The 22719-nt window shown below is 43.7% G+C and overlaps 1 protein-coding gene across 1 annotated transcript in view; it reads left to right on the top strand.

Annotated features, from left to right (window-relative positions):
• Nucleotides 1-8931: 8931 nt before the first annotated feature.
• LOC126355536 (uncharacterized) overlaps nucleotides 8932-22719 on the top strand; it is a 665993-nt gene continuing 652205 nt past the window's right edge. Inside the window, exon 1 of the mRNA XM_050005882.1 lies at nucleotides 8932-9152. Within this exon, the coding sequence (XP_049861839.1) occupies nucleotides 8932-9152 (221 nt within the window). The remainder of the gene's footprint in view (nucleotides 9153-22719) is intronic.

Below are 22719 nucleotides of genomic sequence, written 5' to 3'. Positions count from 1 at the left end.
TTTAACATAAAAGCATGAATTTTTGTGTAATAAAGTATTTTAAGTAAAATGTGAAATGTAATTTCGACCCAGTATCTTACCACTTCCTACCCGCTCCTAGTACTTTAGAGACTTTAGTGGTTTCTGGTCATTTGGAACCGACGCAATGGCACACGTGACACCAGTCCAAGCTTCACAGAAGCGTAGTAGCAGACCACACCCGTTGCAGAGCTCCAACGTCCAGTCAGCAATGTGGACGAGGCTGTTATACCCATTACACCCACGTGGACAAGATGGTGGCCGTCCTTCGCTGTGATTACATTGTGTGGTCCGGTATCCATTGGTAGCTGTCTACAACTATCTTCTGTGCATTGGTTCGACACAAACATCACTGTCACAGCAGCGAGGTTTGTGCAAGCAGCAACCTCATTGATCGACAAACCCTTCTCCAGGAGACCAGTCATTCTACCCCGTAACAACTTATGAAAATGCTGATATTGCACCAGTTGGACCTCGTCGAGTCATACTGGCACTCTCTGGGATATTTTCACTTCTTTTTACGGCTCTGCGCCGACTGAGCATAGCGTAATGCTGACCTGTCTGAGCACACAATAGAGGCCGCGGCGAGGCCTATGCGCACCCAATCTTTTTGCAGTCTTGATCAATTATGGTTCCACTATTCACCATATCCTCCGATTTTGGAGTGATACGTGCCATTTTCTCTGGGTTCTGCAGTTTTCACAAACAGAAGTGAGGTTTGGAAACGACGTGCGAAAAGTAAAGCCTCCGAACCTATGATGCAAAAGCTCTTAAGGCTGTATAAATAAAAAAAGTTATTAACATTCTACATCTTTATTCTTCATGTCTGCAAATTTGTTCCTCAACATAGTCACCCTGGCGACTAAAACATTTCTCCCAACGAGACCAGTTCGTTGATACCGTCACTGAAGAATGTTTTGACCGTGTCGATGAAGCCACAACCTCAACCCGCCATGCACAAGATGATCTTTAAATTTACGGAACAAGAGAAAATCGGATGCGCCAAAGTCGGTACTGCATGGAGGATGATACACTGAAAGGCCAAAGAAACTGATATAGGCATGGGTATTCAAATACGGAGATAAGTAAATAGGCAGAATACGGCACTGCAGTCGGCAATGTCTGTGGGTCTGGCGCAGTTGTTAGATCGGTTAGTCCCGCTACAATGGCAGGTTATCATGATTTAAGCGAGTTTAAACGTGGTGTTGTAGTGACGCTCGAGCGATGGTACACAACATGTCAGAGGTAGCGATGTAGTGGGGATTTTCCCGAACGACCATTTCACGAGTGTACCGTGAATATCAGGAATCCGGTAACACATCAGATCTCCGACTTCGCCGCGGCGGGGAAAAGATCCTGCAAGAACGGGACCAGCGACAACTGAAGTAAATCGTTCAGTCTGACAGAAGTGCAATTCTTCCGCAAATTTCTCCAGATATCAGTGCTGGGTCAACAACAACTATCACGATATGGGCTTTTGGAGCCGGAGGCTCACTCGTGTACCCCTGATGACTGCAGGACACAAAGCTTCACGCCTCGCCCGCGCCTGTCAGCACCGCCATTGGACTGTTGATGGCTGGAAACAAGTTGCCTTGTCGGAAGAGTCTCGTTTCAAACTGTATCGAGCTGATGAACGTGTATAGGCATGGCGACAACCTCATGAATCCATTGACCCCGGATGTCAACAGAGGACTGTTCAAGCTGGTGGAGGCTTTGTAATGGAGTGGGGCGCGTGTAGTTGGGGTGATATGGGACCTCTGATCCGTCTAGATATGACCCTGACAGGCAAGCATCCTCTCTGATCACCTGCAGCCATTCATGTTCATTGTGCACTCCAACGGACTTGAGCAATTCCGGCAGGACAATGCGACACCCCACACGTCCAGAAGTGCTACAGAGTGGCAGCAGGGACACTCTTCTGAGTTTGAACAATTCCGATGGCCACGAACCCCCCTCCCCCACCCCCAAGCATGAACATTATTGAGCATATCTGGGATGTCTTGCAACGTGCTGTTCAGAAGAGATCTCACCCGTTCGTACTCTTACGGATTTATTGAGAGCCCTGTAGGTTTCGTGGTGTCAATTCCCGCGAGCACTACTTCAGACACTATTCGAGTCCGTGCAATGTCATGTTGCGGCATTTCTGCTGGGTTGATCGCGGGGGCCCTGCACGATATTAGATCTACTAGTTTCTTTGGTGTGCCGTGGTAGTCCACATAATTATTATTAGCTAGTGGGTAAGCTATAAATTATGACTTCCTTTGAAAAAAATATGGAATAGGCCTAGCTAAATTTGCGATGCTTTAGTAACAATGCAACATTCCCCCATCCCCATGTTGTTCTAGGGTTGAGGAACCCTCACGCTGAAAACGTAAAAGAAATTGTTGACAGATGTCCAGTCTCCTCTGTTTCATGTCAGGTGTGAGAATTCGAGGCATCCACCGTGCATACATCACACTGTTTCTCATGCGTCGCCGTAGTTAGTTCACACACCGCCATGTTACACGCTACAGTTCGCAGCCCTCTATCAGCAGAGGGCTACAACTGACGCAGCAAGCGGGAAAGTCGACCGAGTATTGTGCATGGTATGTGATTCCTCAATCATTATTGACAACAGAATAAAAAATTCAGTTTTTAGCACGCCCTTGTTTGTTTCAGTTTTGCTAATTATTTCTTGTACTCGTTGCTTATCATGATATGGTTCCTCTTGTGCAAAATTTTAAAAATATACGGCTTTTCATATTGTTGGGACTCAAAGGGTTAGAGAACTGTGTGTCCAATCGTTTGAGGGACTGTCCGTCGACTGACCCAAAAGGGTCATTTCAAACTTAAACCGTGCTCTCATCGTCATTTTACTGCAAGAAGGGATGTCTGCCCGAGACGTTACCTGCTGGATTGTGGTACACCACAGTGACGTCATTTGAATATTCGACTGCCATGCAAACAATGAAGATCTATCTCGTACTCTTTGTCCGAGACCAACAGTAGTTGATATCCGCTATATAGAAATCATGGACCGTTGGTGAACAGAGATGAAGGGGAATAAAACTGCTCTTTGAGTCAACTGGGTTGGTTCAAATGGCTCTGATCACTATACGACTTAACATCTGCGGTCAACAGTACCCTAGAACTTAGCACTACTTAAACCTAACTAACCTAAGGACACACACACACGCACACATCCATGCCCGAGGCAGGATTCGAACCTGCGACCGTGGCGGTAGCTCAATACCAGACTGGAGAGCCTAGAACCGCTCGGCCAACTCGGCCGGCAGTCAACTGGGAGGGCTTATGTTTCGCAGGCAGTACGCAACTGTCCCCAACGTTCAGTTCAGTCCCTGTGTCTCCACTGGGAATAACAACACAAGTACCCCACTTTTATGTTACCCGAAGGTGGGAGAAACGGGGTGAGTATCGGAGTCTCTTCTACGACGAGTGCAGGATCTGACTGACTCCTGGTCGTTGTTGTACAAGGGTGTGCTGGAGCCCACGTACCAGCGCACGTCTCAAGCACGCAGCACCACGGCATCAGTAGGGAGACGGCTTAGTCATGTTCCTGCCCGGTATTATATAGGGATGTCAGGCGCCTCTCATCGCTGTCGAGGCTTACGTGAGGGCCGTGCAGAAGTGGAACACTTTGCCGAGCCTTACAGTCACCGTAATGGCGATAAGTTCGCCTTTTGAAGGCGATAATTCACATGCACATGGCGCCCACATTGTGATCACCTTCCTCCAGGACATAGGAATACTCTAGCGTAATGGCCTGTGCTGTCTGCTGACATCAACCTGACTATGCAGTGCGTTATCATAGCAACTCTTGCTGAGTGGCCTGAGGATGGTCTCCGTCGAAAAGCGGACAGTCCTTAGCAGACCAACCTCGCAACTTGCTTGGAAAGACCATCTCAAGTTTATGTCCCAGACACACTGACATTTTACTGCAAGAAGGCTTGTCAGCTCGGGAAGTTTAGCATACAGCACAGGGGCCGTCATTAGAATTTTTAACCGTTAAGATGAGGCACATATCATTGAAGATCTAATTTTTAGTATCCAGTCCAAGGAGAATCCGAACATGTGATAAGATATTGGATGGAGGACAGTACCACTCAACGATATACAGTCACAGATTTTGATTTCACACTTATGCAAAGATTTCACTTTCGAATAGACTACCTTTATTAATTGATAATATAGTTATTTTTGCAGTGGTAAAAAGAGCATTCTTGGTCAAGAGGAGTCTGCTAGTATCAAACATAGGCCTTAATCTGACGAAGACATTTGCGAGAATGTATCTCTGGAGCACAGCAACGTGTGGTAGTGAGGTATTGAATATGGAAAAAGCGGAACAGACAAGAATAGAAGCATTTGAGCTGTGGTGCTACGGAAGAATGTTTAAAATTAGGTGTTCTGATATGTCATCCAATAAGCAGTTTCATCTCTGGATCAGGGCAGAAAGGAATATATTGTAAACACTAACAAGGGACGATACAACATCTGTTAGGTAATAACTTTCAAGGTACCAGAGGGCTAGAGGGAGCTGTAGAGGCTAAACAACTGTAGAGGATGATAGAGATTGGAATACGCCCGATAAATAATTGAGGAAGCAGGTTGTAATTGTTACTCTGTGATGAAAAAGTTGGCACAGAATAGCATTTGTCAGAAATTGTAAGAAGATTGATGACTCAAAAAGAAAGGGTTACTTTTATAATTCAACAAGGATTATTTTGTTATTAGGTGCTTCCGTTATGATGTACTCAAGCCAGAGAGACATTCAGAATTCTTTGCTTCCGCCAGGTACCGGTAATTTAATATTATAAATGTACATGTTCCAAAAAAAAAGGTATCTAATAAAATTCATTGCTCCACACACACAAAATATTTTATATGTTTAGATATAACGTAAAAATTTATAAATTTAAATCTAGCTTTGCTATGTATTTATCTGTTAATGTCATTAACAATAGTATAAACTTGATTGTTTCAAATGTTGTTTGTACTTCTTCTTTTTGTACACTTGGCACGAAATTGAGAAGTAATGGAAGCGAGTCGTGTATGTCATGTGGAACAAAGCAGACACTGTACGTGGGATTGACAGCTCATGGAATTTAATGAATTTCTCATTTTGTTACTCCGATGTTTGAAGAGTTCAGTTACAAATATTTAAACTGCAGACTCTTTTATTTCCTAAATATTAATTCACCAGACTCTCAGAATGCCAGTATCAGTGATATTGTACAAAGCAGATGTGCGGCATTTCGTACCCCTGTAAGAAGCCAATGAAGCCAGCTTCAAGGCAATAAGCTACGTAAAAAGTAAATTTTAGAAAAGTGAAGTCATCCTTCAACGCAGTTTCATCCAGAATAATGACAAACGTAATTTCCATGGACAACTCGTTGTATATACATTATTCATCAGTACATTACACGCGTTTTCAGATGTGAAGATTGCGTAAAAAATCTTTTGGGCCGTTTATTTTGAAATAATTTTTTATCCTTGTACGACAATCAGTTCTTAAGTTTCTACGTATTTCTAATAATAGTGCTCATCGTTTCAATGCTCTTTACACAACTGCACAAGTTTTTGCAGGTGTATAAGATTTTTTAAAATTACTATGACGCAGCCGGTATGACTCCGAGAGTATCCGGCTACCAATCAAGAGGTCCACGGTTCAGTACTCGGCTGGTCCTAGGATTTTTTCTCTCTTACGCTTTCTTTCACGTGTTAAATGATTTCTAGATGTTAAAACTGCACAGAGATTCGCACTATAAGTTAAGCTCTAGGTCTATCTATTACGGCTTCCGAGTTCAGGGGAAAGTGAAAACCTATCGTCTGCCCTAGGACCCTGCCTAGTTAAGCTGTACGGAGTTTTGCCTTCGGATTATGGGTAGCTTTATTTTAACGTAATGGAAAAGGAAACCAGTTTTACTACTAGGCAAAATGAATATTGTTTCATAGTAGTATTTCATCTTCACCTACCTTCTACACGCCTCCACCTTTCAGCTGATATTCCGTCAGAACTGCTGACAGCCTTGGGAGAGCCAGTCATGGCAAAACTATTCAAATTGGTGTGTAACACGTAAGAGATACGTCAAATACCGTCAGGCTTCAGGAAGAATATAATAATTCCAATTCCAAAGAAAGTAGTAGCTGTCAGGTGTGAATATTAGCGAACTATGAGTTTAATAAGTCATAGTAGCAAAATACCAACGCGAATTCTTTACAGAAGAATGGAAGAACTGGCAGAAGCCATCCTCGGTGAAGAACAATTGGGCTTCCCGAGAAATATGTAGGAACACGCGAGGCAACACTAACACTACGAATTATCTTAGTACATAGGTTAAGGATAGCCGAATCTACGTCTACAGCCTTTGTAGACTTAAAGAAAGTTTTTGGCAATGTTGACTGAAATCCTCTGTTTGAAATTCTAAAGGTAGAAGAGGTAAAATACAGGGAGCGAAAGGCTATTTGCAATTTGTTCAGAAACCAGACGGCAGTTATAAGAGCCGAGGGGCATTGAAGGGGAGCACTGGTTGAGAAAGGAGTGAGATAGGGTTGTAGGTTATCGATGAAGTTACTCAATCTGTTTACTGAACAAGTGGTAAGAGAAACAAAGAAAAATTTGCAGTAGGAATTTAACTCCAGGGAGAAGAAATAAAATATTTGAGCTTTGCTGATGAAGTAATTCTGTCAGATTCAGCAAAAGACTTGGAAGAGCAGTTAAACGAAATTGAATGTGTCTTCAAAGGCAGATATAAGACGAACATCAACAAAAGTAAAACAAGGATAAAGAAATGTAGTCGAATTGAACAGGTAATGGGATTAAATCAGGAAACGAGACACTTACAGTAGTAGATGAGATTTTTTATTTGGACGGCAAAGTAACTAATGATTGCCGAAGTAGAGAGAATATTAAATGTAGGCTGGCAATGGCAAGGAAAGCGTTTCTGAAAAAAAGAAATTTTTTAACACGGAATATAGATTAAGTCTCACAAGCTGCGACAGTGATCTGTATATGTAATAAGTTTCCTTTAATTTACGTCTATGGTCACAACGTTTTGTTAACAGTTTACCGGTTTCGGTCTATAATGACTATAATCAGGTCTGTTTTATAAAAGAAAGTTCTAAATAAAACAGATCTGATGATGGTCATTATAGACCGAAACCGGTAATCTGTTAAAAAAACGTTTGTGACCATAGACGTAAATTAAAGGAAACTTATTATAGATTAAGTGTTATGAAGTCTTTTCTGAAAGTATTTGTATGCAGTAGAAGTGAAACATGGATGATAAACAGTTTAGACAGGAAGAGAATAGAAACTTTTGAAATATGGTACTATAGAAGAATGTTGAAGATTAGATGGGGAGATCATTTAACTAATAACAAGTTACTGAGTAGAAGTGGAGAGAAAAGAAATTTGTGGCACAATCTGACTAGAAGAGTTCGGTTCATATGACACATTATGAGACATGAAAGGATCTCCAGTTTAGTACTGGAATGAAGTGTGGCGAGTAAAAGTCACAGAGGATGACCGCTCTTTGCGGACGATGCTGTGGTATATCGAGAGGTTGTAACAATGGAAAATTGTACTGAAATGCAGGAGGATCTGCAGCGAATTGACGCATGGTACAGGGAATGGCAATTGAATCTCAATGTAGATTAGTGTAATGTGCTGCGAATACATAGAAAGATAGATCCCTTATCATTTAGCTACAAAATAGCAGGTCAGCAACTGGAAGCAGTTAATTCCATAAATTATCTGGGAGTACGCATTAGGAGTGATTTAAAATGGAATGATCATATAAAGTTGATCGTCGGTAAAGCAGATGCCAGACTGAGATTCATTGGAAGAATCCTAAGGAAATGCAATCCGAAAACAAAGGAAGTAGGTTACAGTACGCTTGTTCGCCCACTGCTTGAACACTGCTCAGCAGTGTGGGATCCGTACCAGATAGGGTTGATAGAAGAGATAGAGAAGATCCAGCGAAGAGCAGACCGCTTCGTTACAGGAACATTTAGTAATCGCGAAAGCGTTACGGAGATGATAGATAAACTCCAGTGGAAGACTCTGCAGGAGAACGCTCAGTAGCTCGGTACGGACTTTTGTTGAAGTTTCGAGAACGTGCCTTCACCGAAGAGAAGCAGTATATTGCTCTCTCCTAGATATATCTCGTGAAGAGACCATGAGGATAAAATCAGAGAGATTAGAGCCCACACAGAAGCATACGACAATCCTTCTTTCCACGAACAGTACGAGACTGGAATAGAAGGGAGAACCAATAGAGGTACTCAAGGTACCCTCCGCCACACACCGTCAGGTGGCTTGCGGAGTATGGATGTAGATGTAGATGTAGCTTAATACAGTAAGCAGATTCAGAAGGATATAAGTTGCAGTAATTATTCGAACATGAAAGGTCTTGCACATGATATAGTAGCATCGAGAGCTGCATCAAACCAGTCTCCCGACTGAAGACCACAACAACAAACAGCTTTATTTGTGGACACACGTTGAGAAGCGAAATTTCTGCCGTAATTAGCTGATTCTTCCACAAGAAATTTTGCGAATGTTACATGAAACTGTATCAGCTTGAAGACTAATCGGGATTGCTCTCTGTCTTAGACACACACTCACCCGTTAGGATGATAAATATTACGAGCCACGACATTTGATACTTTGGCTAGCCGACTGCTTGGCTAGACTTAGATCGAACGTGAAGATACTGTGGCTTCCGTGTAGAGACAAGTTGCGCCGTGCACGGTGGAAACAAGTGGTGTATTTTACGGCGCTCTTGAACCGTTAGGAAACAGTTGCAATGCGAAAGAGGCGGGCAGCTGAGCCCGCCGGTGCTACTCGAGTGATGCAAAGCAAGGCGAGGCGAAGCGGGGCCGCTGTGTGGAGTGACGTGCGGCCCGCTCCTCATGGCAGTCACGGCTGTCGCTCTGGCGTCTGTTCAGCGCGCCGCCCCGCCGGGCCGTGTACTGACAAACAGGCTGGCAGGCGATACGGAGCGGCCAACGGGACTGAGCGGCGACGATGAGTCCGGGACGCCGAGGCGGCAGTCGCCTCCGCTCGCCGACCAGCGTCGCGCCGTCTTAGCAACGCGGTCCAGCACGCCTCAGGCCCCAGTTCGCGATCGCAGGTAAACACACCGTTCCACTTTGGTGGCGAACGACGCAACTCGCCAGCCCCGTGTGGCTCTTGCGTAAGTCTAGGGCTGCTCTTACGGACTACAGGAGGGGTCTCCAAACGTTTTAGTCTGCAGGCCACATTGATTCCTCCACGAAGTCATAAGGGCCAAGATCTACCTAATGGGATTAAAGAACCCCAGCAGCTCATGATCACCGTAATGTAAGGTTGTGGGAATAGCTAGCACTGAAACGAAGTACGATTTTTATTTAATTACATAATTTTAATTGCTGGACGTACCTACCCGAATTTCTGGTATATTTTATTCTGGCGAATTTCACTGACAAAAAGTATGTCACTGTACGTTCTTCTCGAAAGCGTCCTGCGAAGTTAACAAAATCTCAAAGTCATTGTTAGCAACACTATAACTACAAGACGTAACAGAGGTCGAGTATGTCAGCGCATTGTTATTTCAAGTAGCGCAACAATAAGTTTAGTTATGTAGTCCTGTAGCGAGTAGCAGAGCCAGAGCATGTATTTGATAGTTCTGTTGCGTGATTGTGTCTATGTTGCGAGTGTTTCACGAGTTTTTTAGTGTTTTATGCGCTGTACTAATAGGTGTGGTCGCAGGTTCGAATCCTGCCTCGGGCATAGATGTGTGTGATGTCCTTAGGTTAGTTAGGTTTAAGTAGTTCTAAGTTCTAGGGGACTGATGACCACAGATGTTAAGTCCCATAGTACTCAGAGCCATTTGAACCATTTTTTTAATAGGTGGGAAAAAATCAAAGTTTGAATTCGAAGAGACAATTAGCATCTGAAAATCGAAATACGTAAAGAAAGTGAAACCTTGCTTAAGAAGCACCTTCCATTATGATTGATTGCTAAGGCTAGTCGCCGAAGTGGCGTCCATTTGAAAGATTTGCACCAGACTCGTGAGTAGAATAAAATGCAAAGAATGTTTTTACTTAAAATGTTTTCGCCAAACTAGTCTGCTAATCGTTTTTTTTTCACTATCGCACGGAGGATGGTCTGTCTGTTTATTGTGGATAGCCACAAGTTTAACCATGACCTTCCCCTTTGTAAAGATGGAGCTCCGACAATGTAGCGGTGTATTGGTCACGATAGGCCTCGAAACTCAATTGTTGGCAGTATAGGCACCACCGGGCTGGATACCAGGGATGTCCGGTCAGCTAACGCGGGTCTGTTTGCCGGTATCGGCCCGCGGGCCTTACTTTGGAGACCCCTGGATTACAGACTAAACGTTAAGCTGTCGACACACAGGACGAGTTAGCTAACGTTTACGGGGCGCTCTACGCGTTTTGTGGCGTCACTTCCTGAAATTTCTCGCTCAGGAGCCATTTCATCACGTGAAACACAAAGTAAGTTTCGGCAACATGCCACATAAAGTAGAACCAGTAGAAAGGAAGAATTTAATGATTATAAGGAATCCGCCTCGATTGCAAATAGAAACCGGATGTTGACCTAGGTTTCGGCGCGGATAACCGCGCCTTCTTCGGGACAAACTGCCTAAAGAGGAAGATTTAGGGTGTTCCGAAGAAGCCGTGGTTATCCGCGCCGAAACCTAGGTCAACATCCGGTTTCTATTTTGCAATCGAGGCGGATTATTTATAGCCATTAAATTGTTCACGATTGCTGACGCACTGCAATGTTAAAAGTTCTCAGAAAGGAAGAACGTTTTGTACGTCACAAGCAGAAAGTAAGACGCCTCACTGTCGTTGTCGTGTTCAGTAGAAGCCCATGTCATACCTTACACCCCATGAATATATTCTGTTTCTGTACTGTAGCACGTTAAATGACTCGAGAACGAATCTTTATTGGCACGATTTCTTGCAATTAAATGAGGGAAACGTGATACAGGTGGCTAAAGAATTTTCGTTTTTAGTTATTTTCGCGTTCTAGCTCAAGGGTTACGAGAGTAAGGCATTTTAAGGCAACAACCCAGTGCAGATTCATGAAAGCATCCCGTTCTTTTTAGGATTTATTGTACTAAAATGTGAATGACGTTTCGGCCATGAAAGCCTATAGAACACTGTAACAGAAAATATGAGGTCGCTGAAGCTGAGTTTCAGAACAGCGAGGTGGTTGTGGGGCCACGTTATGGAAGCAAGGATGAGTCGGTCGGTAGAGAGTCCTCCTTTAAGTTTTTTTTATTATTTTTCCGTTTTCTAAGAGGTTTTGAGAGTTTTGTATGAAATTAATAGAAATATTTCATTTATTATTTGGTGTTGCGTAAGCGTCTTTCAGGTGTTAGTTTGTTCGATTTGGTGACCTTTTTTTTTACATAATGTCCTTACTGAGTGAACGCGTATATTTCATTTTTTCTTATTACACGTTCACGGATACTAGAGCTGTTATTTAGGTGTACCACTGATAGAACAATATGACAAGATGGGAAATGTGTGTTTTAATAGAGCTAACGCTGGAATTAAACGCTCGTCCGTCTCCATGAGCAAATTCTTTGGTGCGCAGGAGAGCTGCTGTAAAGTTTGGAAGGTAGGAAACGAGGTACTGGCAGAACTACAGCTGTAAGGACGGGGCGTGAGTCGTGCTTGGGTGGCTCAGATGGTGGCCGGCACGGTAGCTCAGCGTGCTTGCTCAGCGGGTGAGTTCCCCTCTGTAATAAAAAAAACTGAGTTAATAGAAGAACAACGAACATAAAAGGATGTCTTACGACGTCCACCCCGATGCAATGAAAGAAAAAAACGAACAAAATGGAAAAAAAATGATAGAGCATTGCGCGCGATAGGCTAAGGTCCCGAGTTCGAGTCTCGGTCCGGCACACAATTTTAATCTGCCAGGAAGTTTCACATCAGCGCACACTCCGTTGCAGAGTGAAAATCGCATTCTGGAAACATCCCCCAGGCTGTGGCTAAGCTATGTCTCCGCAAAATCCTTTCTTTCAGGAGTGATAGTTCTGCAAGGTGCGCAGGAGAGCTTCTGTAAAGTTTGCAAGGTAGGAGACGAGGTACTGGCAGAAGTAAAGCTGTGAAGAAGGGCGTGAGTCGTGCTTGGGTAGCTCAGATGCTGGAGCACTTGCCCACAATAGGCAAATGTCCGAAGTTGGAGTCTCGGTCCGGCACACAGTTTTAATCTGCCAGGAAGTTTCTAACTCTATGGTGATTTCCGAGCCAAAACAAGCTGACAATCACCGCTGGAGAGCACTGAGAGAGCAAAATCACACCAACCACCTCGTTCCGTGTGACTTTATTTTTAGTCCAGAAGGAACAAGCGATATACAAATACTCTTTCTGATAACTAATTTTAAATCGTCACAGATATAGCTCCTCTTGCGGCAACTAGATGAGATTCTCTGGTATATTGTTTCATACGAAAAAGCAATTTGTTAGTTACATGGACCATAGACCTTACTCATATTTATTTCTCAACATAGTCAACCTAGCGAGAAAAACATTTCTCCCAACGAGAGATCATATCGTTGATACGGTCATTGTAGAAGACCTTACTCATATTTATTTCTCAACATAGTCAACCTGGCGAAAAAACATTTCTGCCAACGAGAGATCATATCGGTGATACGGTCATTGTAGAACCTTATACTGTCCTGACGCAGTCACAGCCTTCGTGACTATCATAGTAAAGTCCTCGAAGGTGTTATATGTGCTTCTGGCAACAGATAAAAATCGGATGTATGGAGGATGATCGATGACAGCGAATCCAAGGAGTTGGACTGCTGCAGATGTCGCAGCGCTCTCGTATAGTCTGGCATTCTCAAGCCGAATGAGAAGGTCGACGTACTCTTCGGATTCGAAACTCAATAGCAGCACGCTGTTTCTCGCTCAGCGAAATACTTAAATTACACACCACCGTGTTATATGCTACTGTTAGGACCTCCATACCGGCAAAGGGCTGCATACACACTGAAGCGCCAAAGAAACTGGTATAGGCATGCGTATTCAAATACAGAGATATGTAAACAGACAGAACACTGCGCTGAGGTCGGCAACGCCTACGTAAGACAACAAGTTTCTGGCGCAGTTGTTAGATCGGATACTGCTGCTATAGTGGCAGGTTATCAAGATTTAAATGAGTTTGAACCTGATGTTATAGTCGGCACACGAGCGGTGGGACACAGCATCTTCGAGGTAGTGATGAAGTGGGGATTTTCCCGTAAGACCATTTCATGAATGTACCGTGAATATCAGGAATCCGGTAAACATCCAATCTCGACATCGCAGTGGCAGGAAAAAGATGCACTAAGGACGGGACCAACGGCCACCGAAGAGATTCCTTCACCGTGACAGAAGTGCAATCCTTCCGAAAACTGCTGCAGATTTGAGTGCTGGGCCAGTAGCAAGTGTCAGTGCGAACCGTTTAACGAAACATCATCGATAAGAGCTTTTGGAGCCGAAGGCCCACTCGTGTACATTTGGTGACTGGACGACACAAAGCTTTAGCCTCCTCTTGGCGCGTCAACACCGACACTGGGTTGTTGATGACTGGAAACATGTTGCCTGGTCGGACGAGTCTCGTTTCGGATTGTATCGAGAGGATGAATGTGCACGGGTATGGAGACAACCTCATGAATCCATGGATCCTGCATGTCAGCAGGGGACTGTTCAAGCTGATGGAGGTACTGTAATGGTGTGGGGCGTGTGCAGTTGGAGTGTTGTGGGATCTCTGATAGTCTAGATACGACAGACAGGTGGCACATACATACGCATCCTGTCTGATCACCTGCATGTCAACTGTGTATTCCGAAGGACTTGGGCAATTCCAGCAGGACACTTGCAAAATAGCTATAGAGTGGCTCCAGGAAACACTCTTCTGAGTTTAAACATGTCCGCTGGTGACCAAACTCCCCAGACACGAACACTATGGAGCATATCTGGGATGCCTTGCAACGTGCTGCTCAGAAGAGACCCCTACCCTGTCATACTCTTACTCATTTATGGATAGCCCTGCAGGATTCATGGTGTCAGTTTCCTCCATCACTACTTCAGATATTAGTCGAGTTCATGCCACGTCGTGTTGTGACACTTCTGCTTGATCGTGGGGGCGCTACACGATACTGGGCAGGTGTACCAGTTACTTTAGCTCTTCATTGTATGTAGACATGTAGAATGTTAATAACGTTTGTTTCATTAACAAGCTTTAAGATTCACCCCGTAAAAAGTTCAGAGACATTAATTTCAGCACGAGCTCACATAAAGATGAAGGTAGTATCTCGTGTACAAGAAGCAAAATGATAGTGCACTGCAGGAGCTGCCATTTGTGAAAAGGCTTCCGACGGGATTATGGCCACACGACGGGAATTAGCACACTTTGAACGCGGAATGGTAACTAGAGCTAGACGCATGGGACATTCTATTTCGTAAATCGTTAGGCAATTCAATATTCCGAAATCCATAGTGTCAAGAGAGTGTCAAGAATACCAAATTTCAGGGTTTACGTCTCACAACGTACAAAGCAGTGACCGAAGGTCGTCCCTTTACGACTGAGAGCAGCGGCATTTACGTAGAGCTGTCAGTGCTAAAGATCAAGCAACACTACCTGAAATAATATCAGGAATCAATGTGGGACGTACGACGAAAGTATCCGTTAGAACAGACCGGCGAGATTTGACATTGACTGGGTATGGTAGAAGATGGCCGATGCGAGTGCATTTGCTTACAACACGACGTTGGTGCAGCCAATCTCCGACGCTCGTGACGGTATCGGTTGCCGGCCGCGGTGGTCTAGCGGTTCTAGGCGCTCAGTCCGGAACCGCGCGACTGCTACGGTCGCAGGTTCGAATCCTGCCTCGCGCATGGATGTGTGTGATGTCCTTAGGTTAGTTAGGTTTAAGTAGTTCTAAGTTCTAGGGGACTGATGGCCATAGATGTTAAGTCCCATAGTGCTCAGAGCCATTTGAACCATTTGACCGTATCGGTTGGATCCTAGACGATTGGAAAACCGTGGCCTGGTCAGATGAGATGAGTCATGATTTCCGTTGGTAAGAGCTGATGCTAAGTTTCAAGTGTGGTGCGGGCTCTACGAAGCTGTGGATCTAGGTTGTCAGCAACGCACTGTACAAGGTGGTGGTGGCTACATAATGTTGTGGGCTCTGTTTACATGTAATGGGTTGGGTCCTCTGGTGCAACTGAACCGATAATTGACTGAAAATGGTTATTTTCGGCTACTTAGAGACCATTAGCAGCCATTCATGAACTTCGTGTGCCCAAACGACAATGGAATTTTTATGGATGACAATGTACCATGTAAAGCGGGCGCTTATTCTAGAATTGAGAACAACTGTGTAAGTTGAAATGGCAAGTTTAATGTCACAAATTTTAGCACAAAAATCACACCTTTTACATAGTTTTCAACTCGACAACATAAAAACATCGCAGTGGATAACGCATCTCGCCAACATCAAAAAGTGAGATAATCCTATACACAACACTATTAAATATTAACTCTCTGAAAGAACATTAATCATAAGCAAAATAATATGAAAGTTTAATTGGAAGTTTCTTTACAAAATTGCTCCTACACATACGTTACGATGTTGGTCAGTACTAAGAAAATCGTCAGATTCCTGTTCAAAGTTCGGTACTATTTAGGATGACAATAAAGTCTAAGGTGGATGGTTAGTTATGTGACAAATTTGAGCGCAAGATTACCCAAGGCCGCACGAGTTTACCGTGGACACAAGCTGCTGAACTAACGAAGTTTACACCTCTGCTCGCGGTATTTACCTTAAGCTGAGACAAGTTGTTGACTGCAAGGCCGCTCTCTTCCGCTGAAATTCCAATAAAATTAATCTGGATTCTCTGCTCAACTTTCCAGCAGAAACTTTCCCTATGTTTCTCGTTACGTGAGAAAACATATAATCATCCCTAGTCTTTGTAGGTGGCGATATACATGCACATGGTTGGAGGAGTGTGCGTATTTTAGGGCCTTTTCAGTTCTTGCAAGAACAACTAACTAATTTGGCTGGTTCGTTTCTCCACAGTTGGAGCTAAATATTGCTACAGCTAATTTCTTGCTGGATTGCAGCCTCTATGAACGCAGTGTCGACACAAATTTCTTCTCTGCGTCGTACAGGGCGTTAAGCGCTCCGTTCTGCACTTGACGCCAGTTCGGAGAAGAGTCCCTGAAAACTCCTCTCTTGTCCCACTCATGGCAGAACTTCCTCCCCCACCTTGGTTGATTCGTTCTTCACGTCACGGCCTGTTTTGAACAATAGGAGCGTTCCCCTTATTTTATGGAAACTCTCTCTACCAATCACAATGTCCCTTCTATCAAACTGCGTCGAAACTTCAGTAGTTTTTTCCTTCCTAGTGCGTTTCCGCCGATCGGACATTTTGTGCCAGTTCTAGACGTCTGAAGTACATTGACCTTTCCATGTGTCACACTCACACTCGATGGACACGTGATCGAATTCAAATTCGAAAAAATAGTAGATAAAGGGTAAGTTATATAGGTCAGCTACCCCATTGAGTATCACTAATACTGTTCTGTATCGTACTTGTCAGGGTCGAGTAATCATTCTGATTGATTGGCTCTTTGCATAATCGTTTTACACACCGTACGTAATTGTTAATAAAAAACTGGTCGTGTAATACAGAACACAAAAGTATTTACAAATTACAGGACTTCCTTTACCATCTTTCTCCATCATCACTATATTGAGTTCTAGGTTGAAGGATACAGTGTAGTAATTCTCAGGCTTTATGGACATTTTTGATGCTTTGCTGAATGATTCTTCAATTGTGGGAATGACTAACAACGATCACTTAAACAATAATTGCATGATTAGCTTTATATCACATAGAGGCAATATAAGGGACCATCAAAATATTTTCATTCAAAGCATGTACATTCCAGAATCAAGGGACGATCAAAATATTTTCATTCAAAGCTTTTACAGTTCAAAATCAGTATATCAATCGGCAAAATTGTTGTGTGCGCTGAGGCAATAACCCCAGCAGTGCACCGGGTTGAAGACATCTGTTTGCTTAAACACCATGACCAGGTGCACATTCTCATCCTACAGGAAACATCGACCTGTCAAGGACTTTCTCCAGGGTCCGAAGGCGTGATAATAGGTTGGAGAGAGATCAGGACTGTAGGGCAGGGGTTATCCAGTTTCTCCCACTTGAGCTGGTGTTACTTCTACGTTACAACAGTGGAAATATGGGAACGTGCGTTGCAACAAACTATGTGCACCATTCACCGTTCTGGCGAGAAACGCACTTCACTCAGTGACAGACCACTTTATTGATACTGTCACTGTGTAATGTCTGTTGATGGGGCCACAACCTCCACTTTATTTGCACCGCCTCATCATTATCAAAGTGAAGTCCTCGATGGCACCCTTTAAGATCTGGAACAAAAAAGTGTCGCATTGGATGCAAGTCGGGACTGTACGAAGGATGATCGATGACAGTGAATCCAAGAGTCGGACTCTAGCCGATGACGTATCAGTAATGTGTGCTCTGGTATGCCATGCTGAAGGAGAGAGTGCTCCATGTGCGGACGAACTCTTCGATTTCGAAAGTCACCCGCATTGTTACGTTACTCACCACCATAGTACACTCTGCAGTTCGGAGCCCTCTAGCGGCAGAAGGGTGCAAACGTATAGACGTGAAGAACAATGACGTTGAATATTCATAATGTTTGTTTTACTTAAAAAGCTTTAAGGGCTTTCAAAAAAAGAAATTCAAAAGCATTACTTTTCACCAGGTCCGCCTAGTAAGCATAACCTGTCAGAAATAGTGCAATGCAGATTAATCAATACTACAAAAATTTGAATAAATGCATGAAGTACTGCGACACAATACAAGACTACGTATTCTTTTGTCCTGTGGTTTTGCATCTGGTATGTTAGAGGCAGTTCCTACTATTACGTAAATGAATCAAAATCTACTGTTTCGAAATTATATTTTATCAAGAATTATTTGATTCTAAAAAGTTTCACATAGCTTAGAGCTTAGCATTTCTTAATAGTAACCAACATATCCCAAATTAGATTCTGTCGAATCATTAAGAAGACCTCCATTCCTTCCCCCCCCCCCCTTCCTAATACTAATAATGACTTCCCTATTGATCTTGTCGTAGAAAACCACCTCTGTTGTCTAACGTCAGGGGAATCAGCGCAGTTCAGTGGAATGAGGATGCAAAAGACAATGGAGACCACTGCATTTCAGACACAAAACGTGTATCCACAGAACTGACAGTCTACTAAAACCTGCTCATTAGGATCACTTCCTCAGCAAATAAACCGAGACGCTATTAGTCTGCTGTTAGGATATCTCAGTAGGTTCTGCCCATGAAGACGCTGTTAGACGAATCGTAGTGTGAAATGGGAGACGTTTGAAAGTTGTAGGAAAACTGTACATCGATGAGGAATATAATTAACAAAGTATGTTACTAAGAGAAACACGTTGACGACATTATTGTTCTGAAAACGTATTCGAAGCCAACGTCAATGAAAATAATATCAATTATATGCCGACGTGACAAGTTAAAATGGCTCTGAGCACTATGGGAATTAACTTCTGAGGTCATCAGTCCCCTCGAACTTAGAACTACGTAAACCTAACTAACCTAAGGACATCACACACATCCATGCCCGAGGCAGAATTCGAACCTGCGACCGTAGCGGTGTCGCGGTTCCAGACTGTAGCACCTAGAACCGTTCGGCCACCGCGGCCGGCCCGACTTGACAAGATTGTGGCTGATAGCCTCCTCAGCACACTCAGCGAGGCCGGCCGCGGTGGCCGAGCGGTTCTAGGCGCTTCAGTCCGGAACCGCGCGACTGCTACGGTCGCAGGTTCGAATCGTGCCTCGGGCGATGGATGTGTGTGTTGCCCTTTGGTTAGTTAGGTTTAAGTAGTTCTAAGTTCGAGGGGACTGATGACCTCAGATGTTAAGTCCCACAGTGCTCAGAGCCATGTGACCCATTTGAATACTCAGCGACTTCTCATCGTGCGCAGTGCACGTACACCACCGACGCCTCTGGAAATCGACCCCACTCATGTATTAGTAACTTTGTCGTTATTTTAGCGTGAATATCACAATGGCGCACGCCAAATCACTGAAAATCTAAATTATTCTTACCAATCACCGTGTGAAATGTTTACCTCATCTAGTTCGCATTTCAGATATTATTGGACAGTAGCTTTCTCTTTCCCATCAGTCGTGCTCAAGAGGTCTTTCGAATGCGCTGTGGAAATGTGTGACGTTGCATTTTTTTTTTCTTGTTGTGTAGTGAAACATTTGCGCGGAAGACCGTTAAGTACCAGTGACAACCGTCTGTACCTACATCTGCATATATACTCCGCTAGCCACCAAGCGGTGTGTAGTGTGTGGCGGAGGGCACAATTCGTACCAAAGTAAGCTATATTCCCCCCAGGTCCACTCGCCGAACGCACGAGGAAAAAACGGCTGTCTGAACGGCTCGATACGATCTCTAAGTTCACTTATCTTTGAATGGTGATCATTGCGCGATTTGAAAGTTGGTGGTAATAATATATGCTCTACATCCTCTGCGAAGATCGTATTTCAGATTTTAGTGAGCAGCCCCTTCCGTTTAGCGCGTCGTCTATATGCAAGTGTACCCCACTTCAAACTTTATATGAGATCTGTAACGCTCTCACGATGGCTAAATGTACCAGTCACGAATCTTGCCGCTCTTCTTTGTACCTTTCAATCTCTTGAATGAGAGCCATCTGGTAATGGTCCCATACAGACGAACAGTACTCTAAGATTGGACGAACTAACGTATGGTAAGCAATTTCCTTTGTTGAAGGACTGCATCGCTTCAAGATTCTACCAATAAACCGCAATCTAAAATTCGCCTTGCCCGTTATTTGTGTAATCTGATTATTCCATTTGAGATCATTTCGAATAGTCACACCCAGATACTTGACGGATGCTACCGCTTCCAAAGACTGGGTATTTATTTTGTACTCGTACATTCATAGGGATTTTCGCCTTGTTATACGCAATAGGTTACACTTAGTAACATAGGGAGATAACTGGTTGGTTCAAATGGCTCTGAGCACTATGGGACTTAGCATCTGTGGTCATCAGTCCCCTAGAACTTAGAACTACTTAAACCTAGCTAACCTAAGGACATCACACACATCCATGCCCGAGGCAGGATTCGAACCTGCGACCTTAGCAGTCCTGCGGTTCCGGACTGAGCGCCTAGAACCGCTAGACCACCGTGGCCGGCTAGGGAGATAACTGCCAGTCATTACACCACGCATTTATTTTCTGCAAATCCTCATTGATTTGTTCACAACTTTCGTGTGATACTACTTTCCTGCAGCATCATCGGTAAACAGTTTAATGGCTCTGCCAATGCCATCAACCAGATCGTTTGTGTAAATCGTAAAAAGCAGCGGACGAATTACGCTGCCCTGTGGCACACCTCAAGTTACGCTTGTTTCTGTTGAAGTCGCCCCATTCAGGATGACATACTACTTTCTGCCTGTTAGAAAACTTTCTATCCAACCGCATATATCATCGGAGAGACCGTAAGCGGGCACTTTTTGCAGCAAGCGACAGTGCGGAACTTAGTCGAACGCCTTTCGAAAGTATAGAAATATGGCATCAACCTGGAAATCATGCACGAAGAGGGCCAGCTGTGTCTCGCATGATCGCTTTTTCCTAAAACCGTTCTAGTTTCTGCAGATGAGCTTCTTGGAGTCTACAAAGGTCATTATGTCTGAACACATAATATGTTCCACAATTCTGCAACAAATCGATGTCAGTGAAATTGGCCGGTAATTATGTGCATCCGATTTTCTACTCTTTTTATAGATTGCAATGACCTGGGCCATCTTCCAGTCCTTTGGAACTTTCCGCTGTTCCAATGATCTCTGATAGATTATGGATAAGAATGGTGCTATATTTGTAGCATAATCAACTTGTAATCTTACGTGGATACGGTCTAGGCCAGATGCCTTCGTGGGGTCTAATGCGCTAGATGTATTCAAAGATATTTTAAGTACGATCTATCGCTGGCGATACTGCAGATTTCAAAAATAACTCTCAGTTTGTCGTTTATGCCAGGTAAATGTCACAATTCTGACAAAAGCGCTGTGTCATCGAAGGTGCATATACAGGAACTGGTTGGTTTCCACGATGCTGTCGTTGAATGGCTGCATCTACATCTAAGTCTACATTATTACCCTGCAATTCACAATTAACTGCCTGGCATAGGGTTCATTGAACCATCTTTAAGCTGCTTCTACCGCTCCATCCCGGAAAAGTGCGAAGGAAGAATGAACACATAAGTTTTTCCGGGCGAGCTCTGATTTCTCTTGATTTATTTGGATGATCATTTCTTCTTCTGTAGGTGGCAGCCAAGAAAATATTTTCACACTCTGAGGAGAAAGTTGGTGATGAAATTTCATGAGAAGGTCCTACAGTAGTGATAAACGCCTTTGTTTTAAAGACTGCGAACCCAGTTCATGTATCTTCTCCGTGCCGCTCTCCCGCTTGTTTCGGGATAACACGGAATGAGCTGTCCTTCTTTGAACTGTATCGATGTTCTCCGTCAATCCTATCAGATGCGGATCTCACACAGCACAGCAGTACTCCAGAAGAAGGCGAACAAGTGTTGTGCAAACAGCAGACAGGTTACATTTTGTAGTGTTCGCCCAATAAATCTCAGCTTTTGGTTTCCTTACCCACAAAAATATAGCATCTGACAGCTACATACCTGAGATGGGTTCCTCGAATTCTGGCACTGAAGAGGCTCAGAGATTACCAGACGACTGAACTATGTACTGCCTCCTACGGTTTCAGTATTTGCTTATGCGGTGAAATTTTGACAGTACATTTTTGCATTATACGCGTTTTACGCACACAAAATATCCCATGTTTTCAGGTGCTTAATCTCCCTTGTAAATTTAGTATTTCGCCTGAAGCGTATTATGAAGTATAGTATCACATCTACAGGGAATCTGACATTTTGTTGTTACCGTACGTTAATGTTACTAGGTGTGGCTTAATCCTCGCATGGCGCGAATCCTGGGGATGTAGAAGGCGGATTAACTGCGACAGGAAAGCGAGGGGGAAGCTGCTCCACTAACGCACATTCTTGGCTCTTCTCGACGAGACGTATTTTACGTTCCGCATACTGAAAGATGAGAGCACATGTTACACACATATATGTGATACCGAAATGTAGACAAGAAGTACACGTGTATCTGTTATGATGTGACTGCTGTCTGAAGAGGGAGCAGACGAGTCCCCACTCAGTCAATCCCACGGCAAGCAGTAACCACTGACTGTTTCACGAGATTACGTAGAACCTTCCGCAAAGTGCCTCTTAAATCAGTGGGGAAGCCGTGCGTAAACATGTCCGGCAAGTGTTTATTTTCCGCTAAATGCATACAAACTATACGAAATTTAAAAATTAGTAAGTAATGCAACGTACGGAAGAAACGCACACCAATAGAATCCGCGTAAAACCACGCACATCACTGGAATGCTTGTTAGAAAACTGATTCTTAGTCATCCGCTGCGACAGGCGTCTTTTAGCTAAAGAAGACTAAATCGCCGACTTTTACAAAAATCATGAAATTTGTCATTTTTAC

Source organism: Schistocerca gregaria, chromosome 3 (genome assembly GCF_023897955.1).
Source record: "Schistocerca gregaria isolate iqSchGreg1 chromosome 3, iqSchGreg1.2, whole genome shotgun sequence".
NCBI classification, from domain to species: domain Eukaryota; kingdom Metazoa; phylum Arthropoda; class Insecta; order Orthoptera; family Acrididae; genus Schistocerca; species Schistocerca gregaria.
Note: the sequence above shows the minus strand (reverse complement) of the source record. Positions and strands in the feature narration are given on the sequence as shown.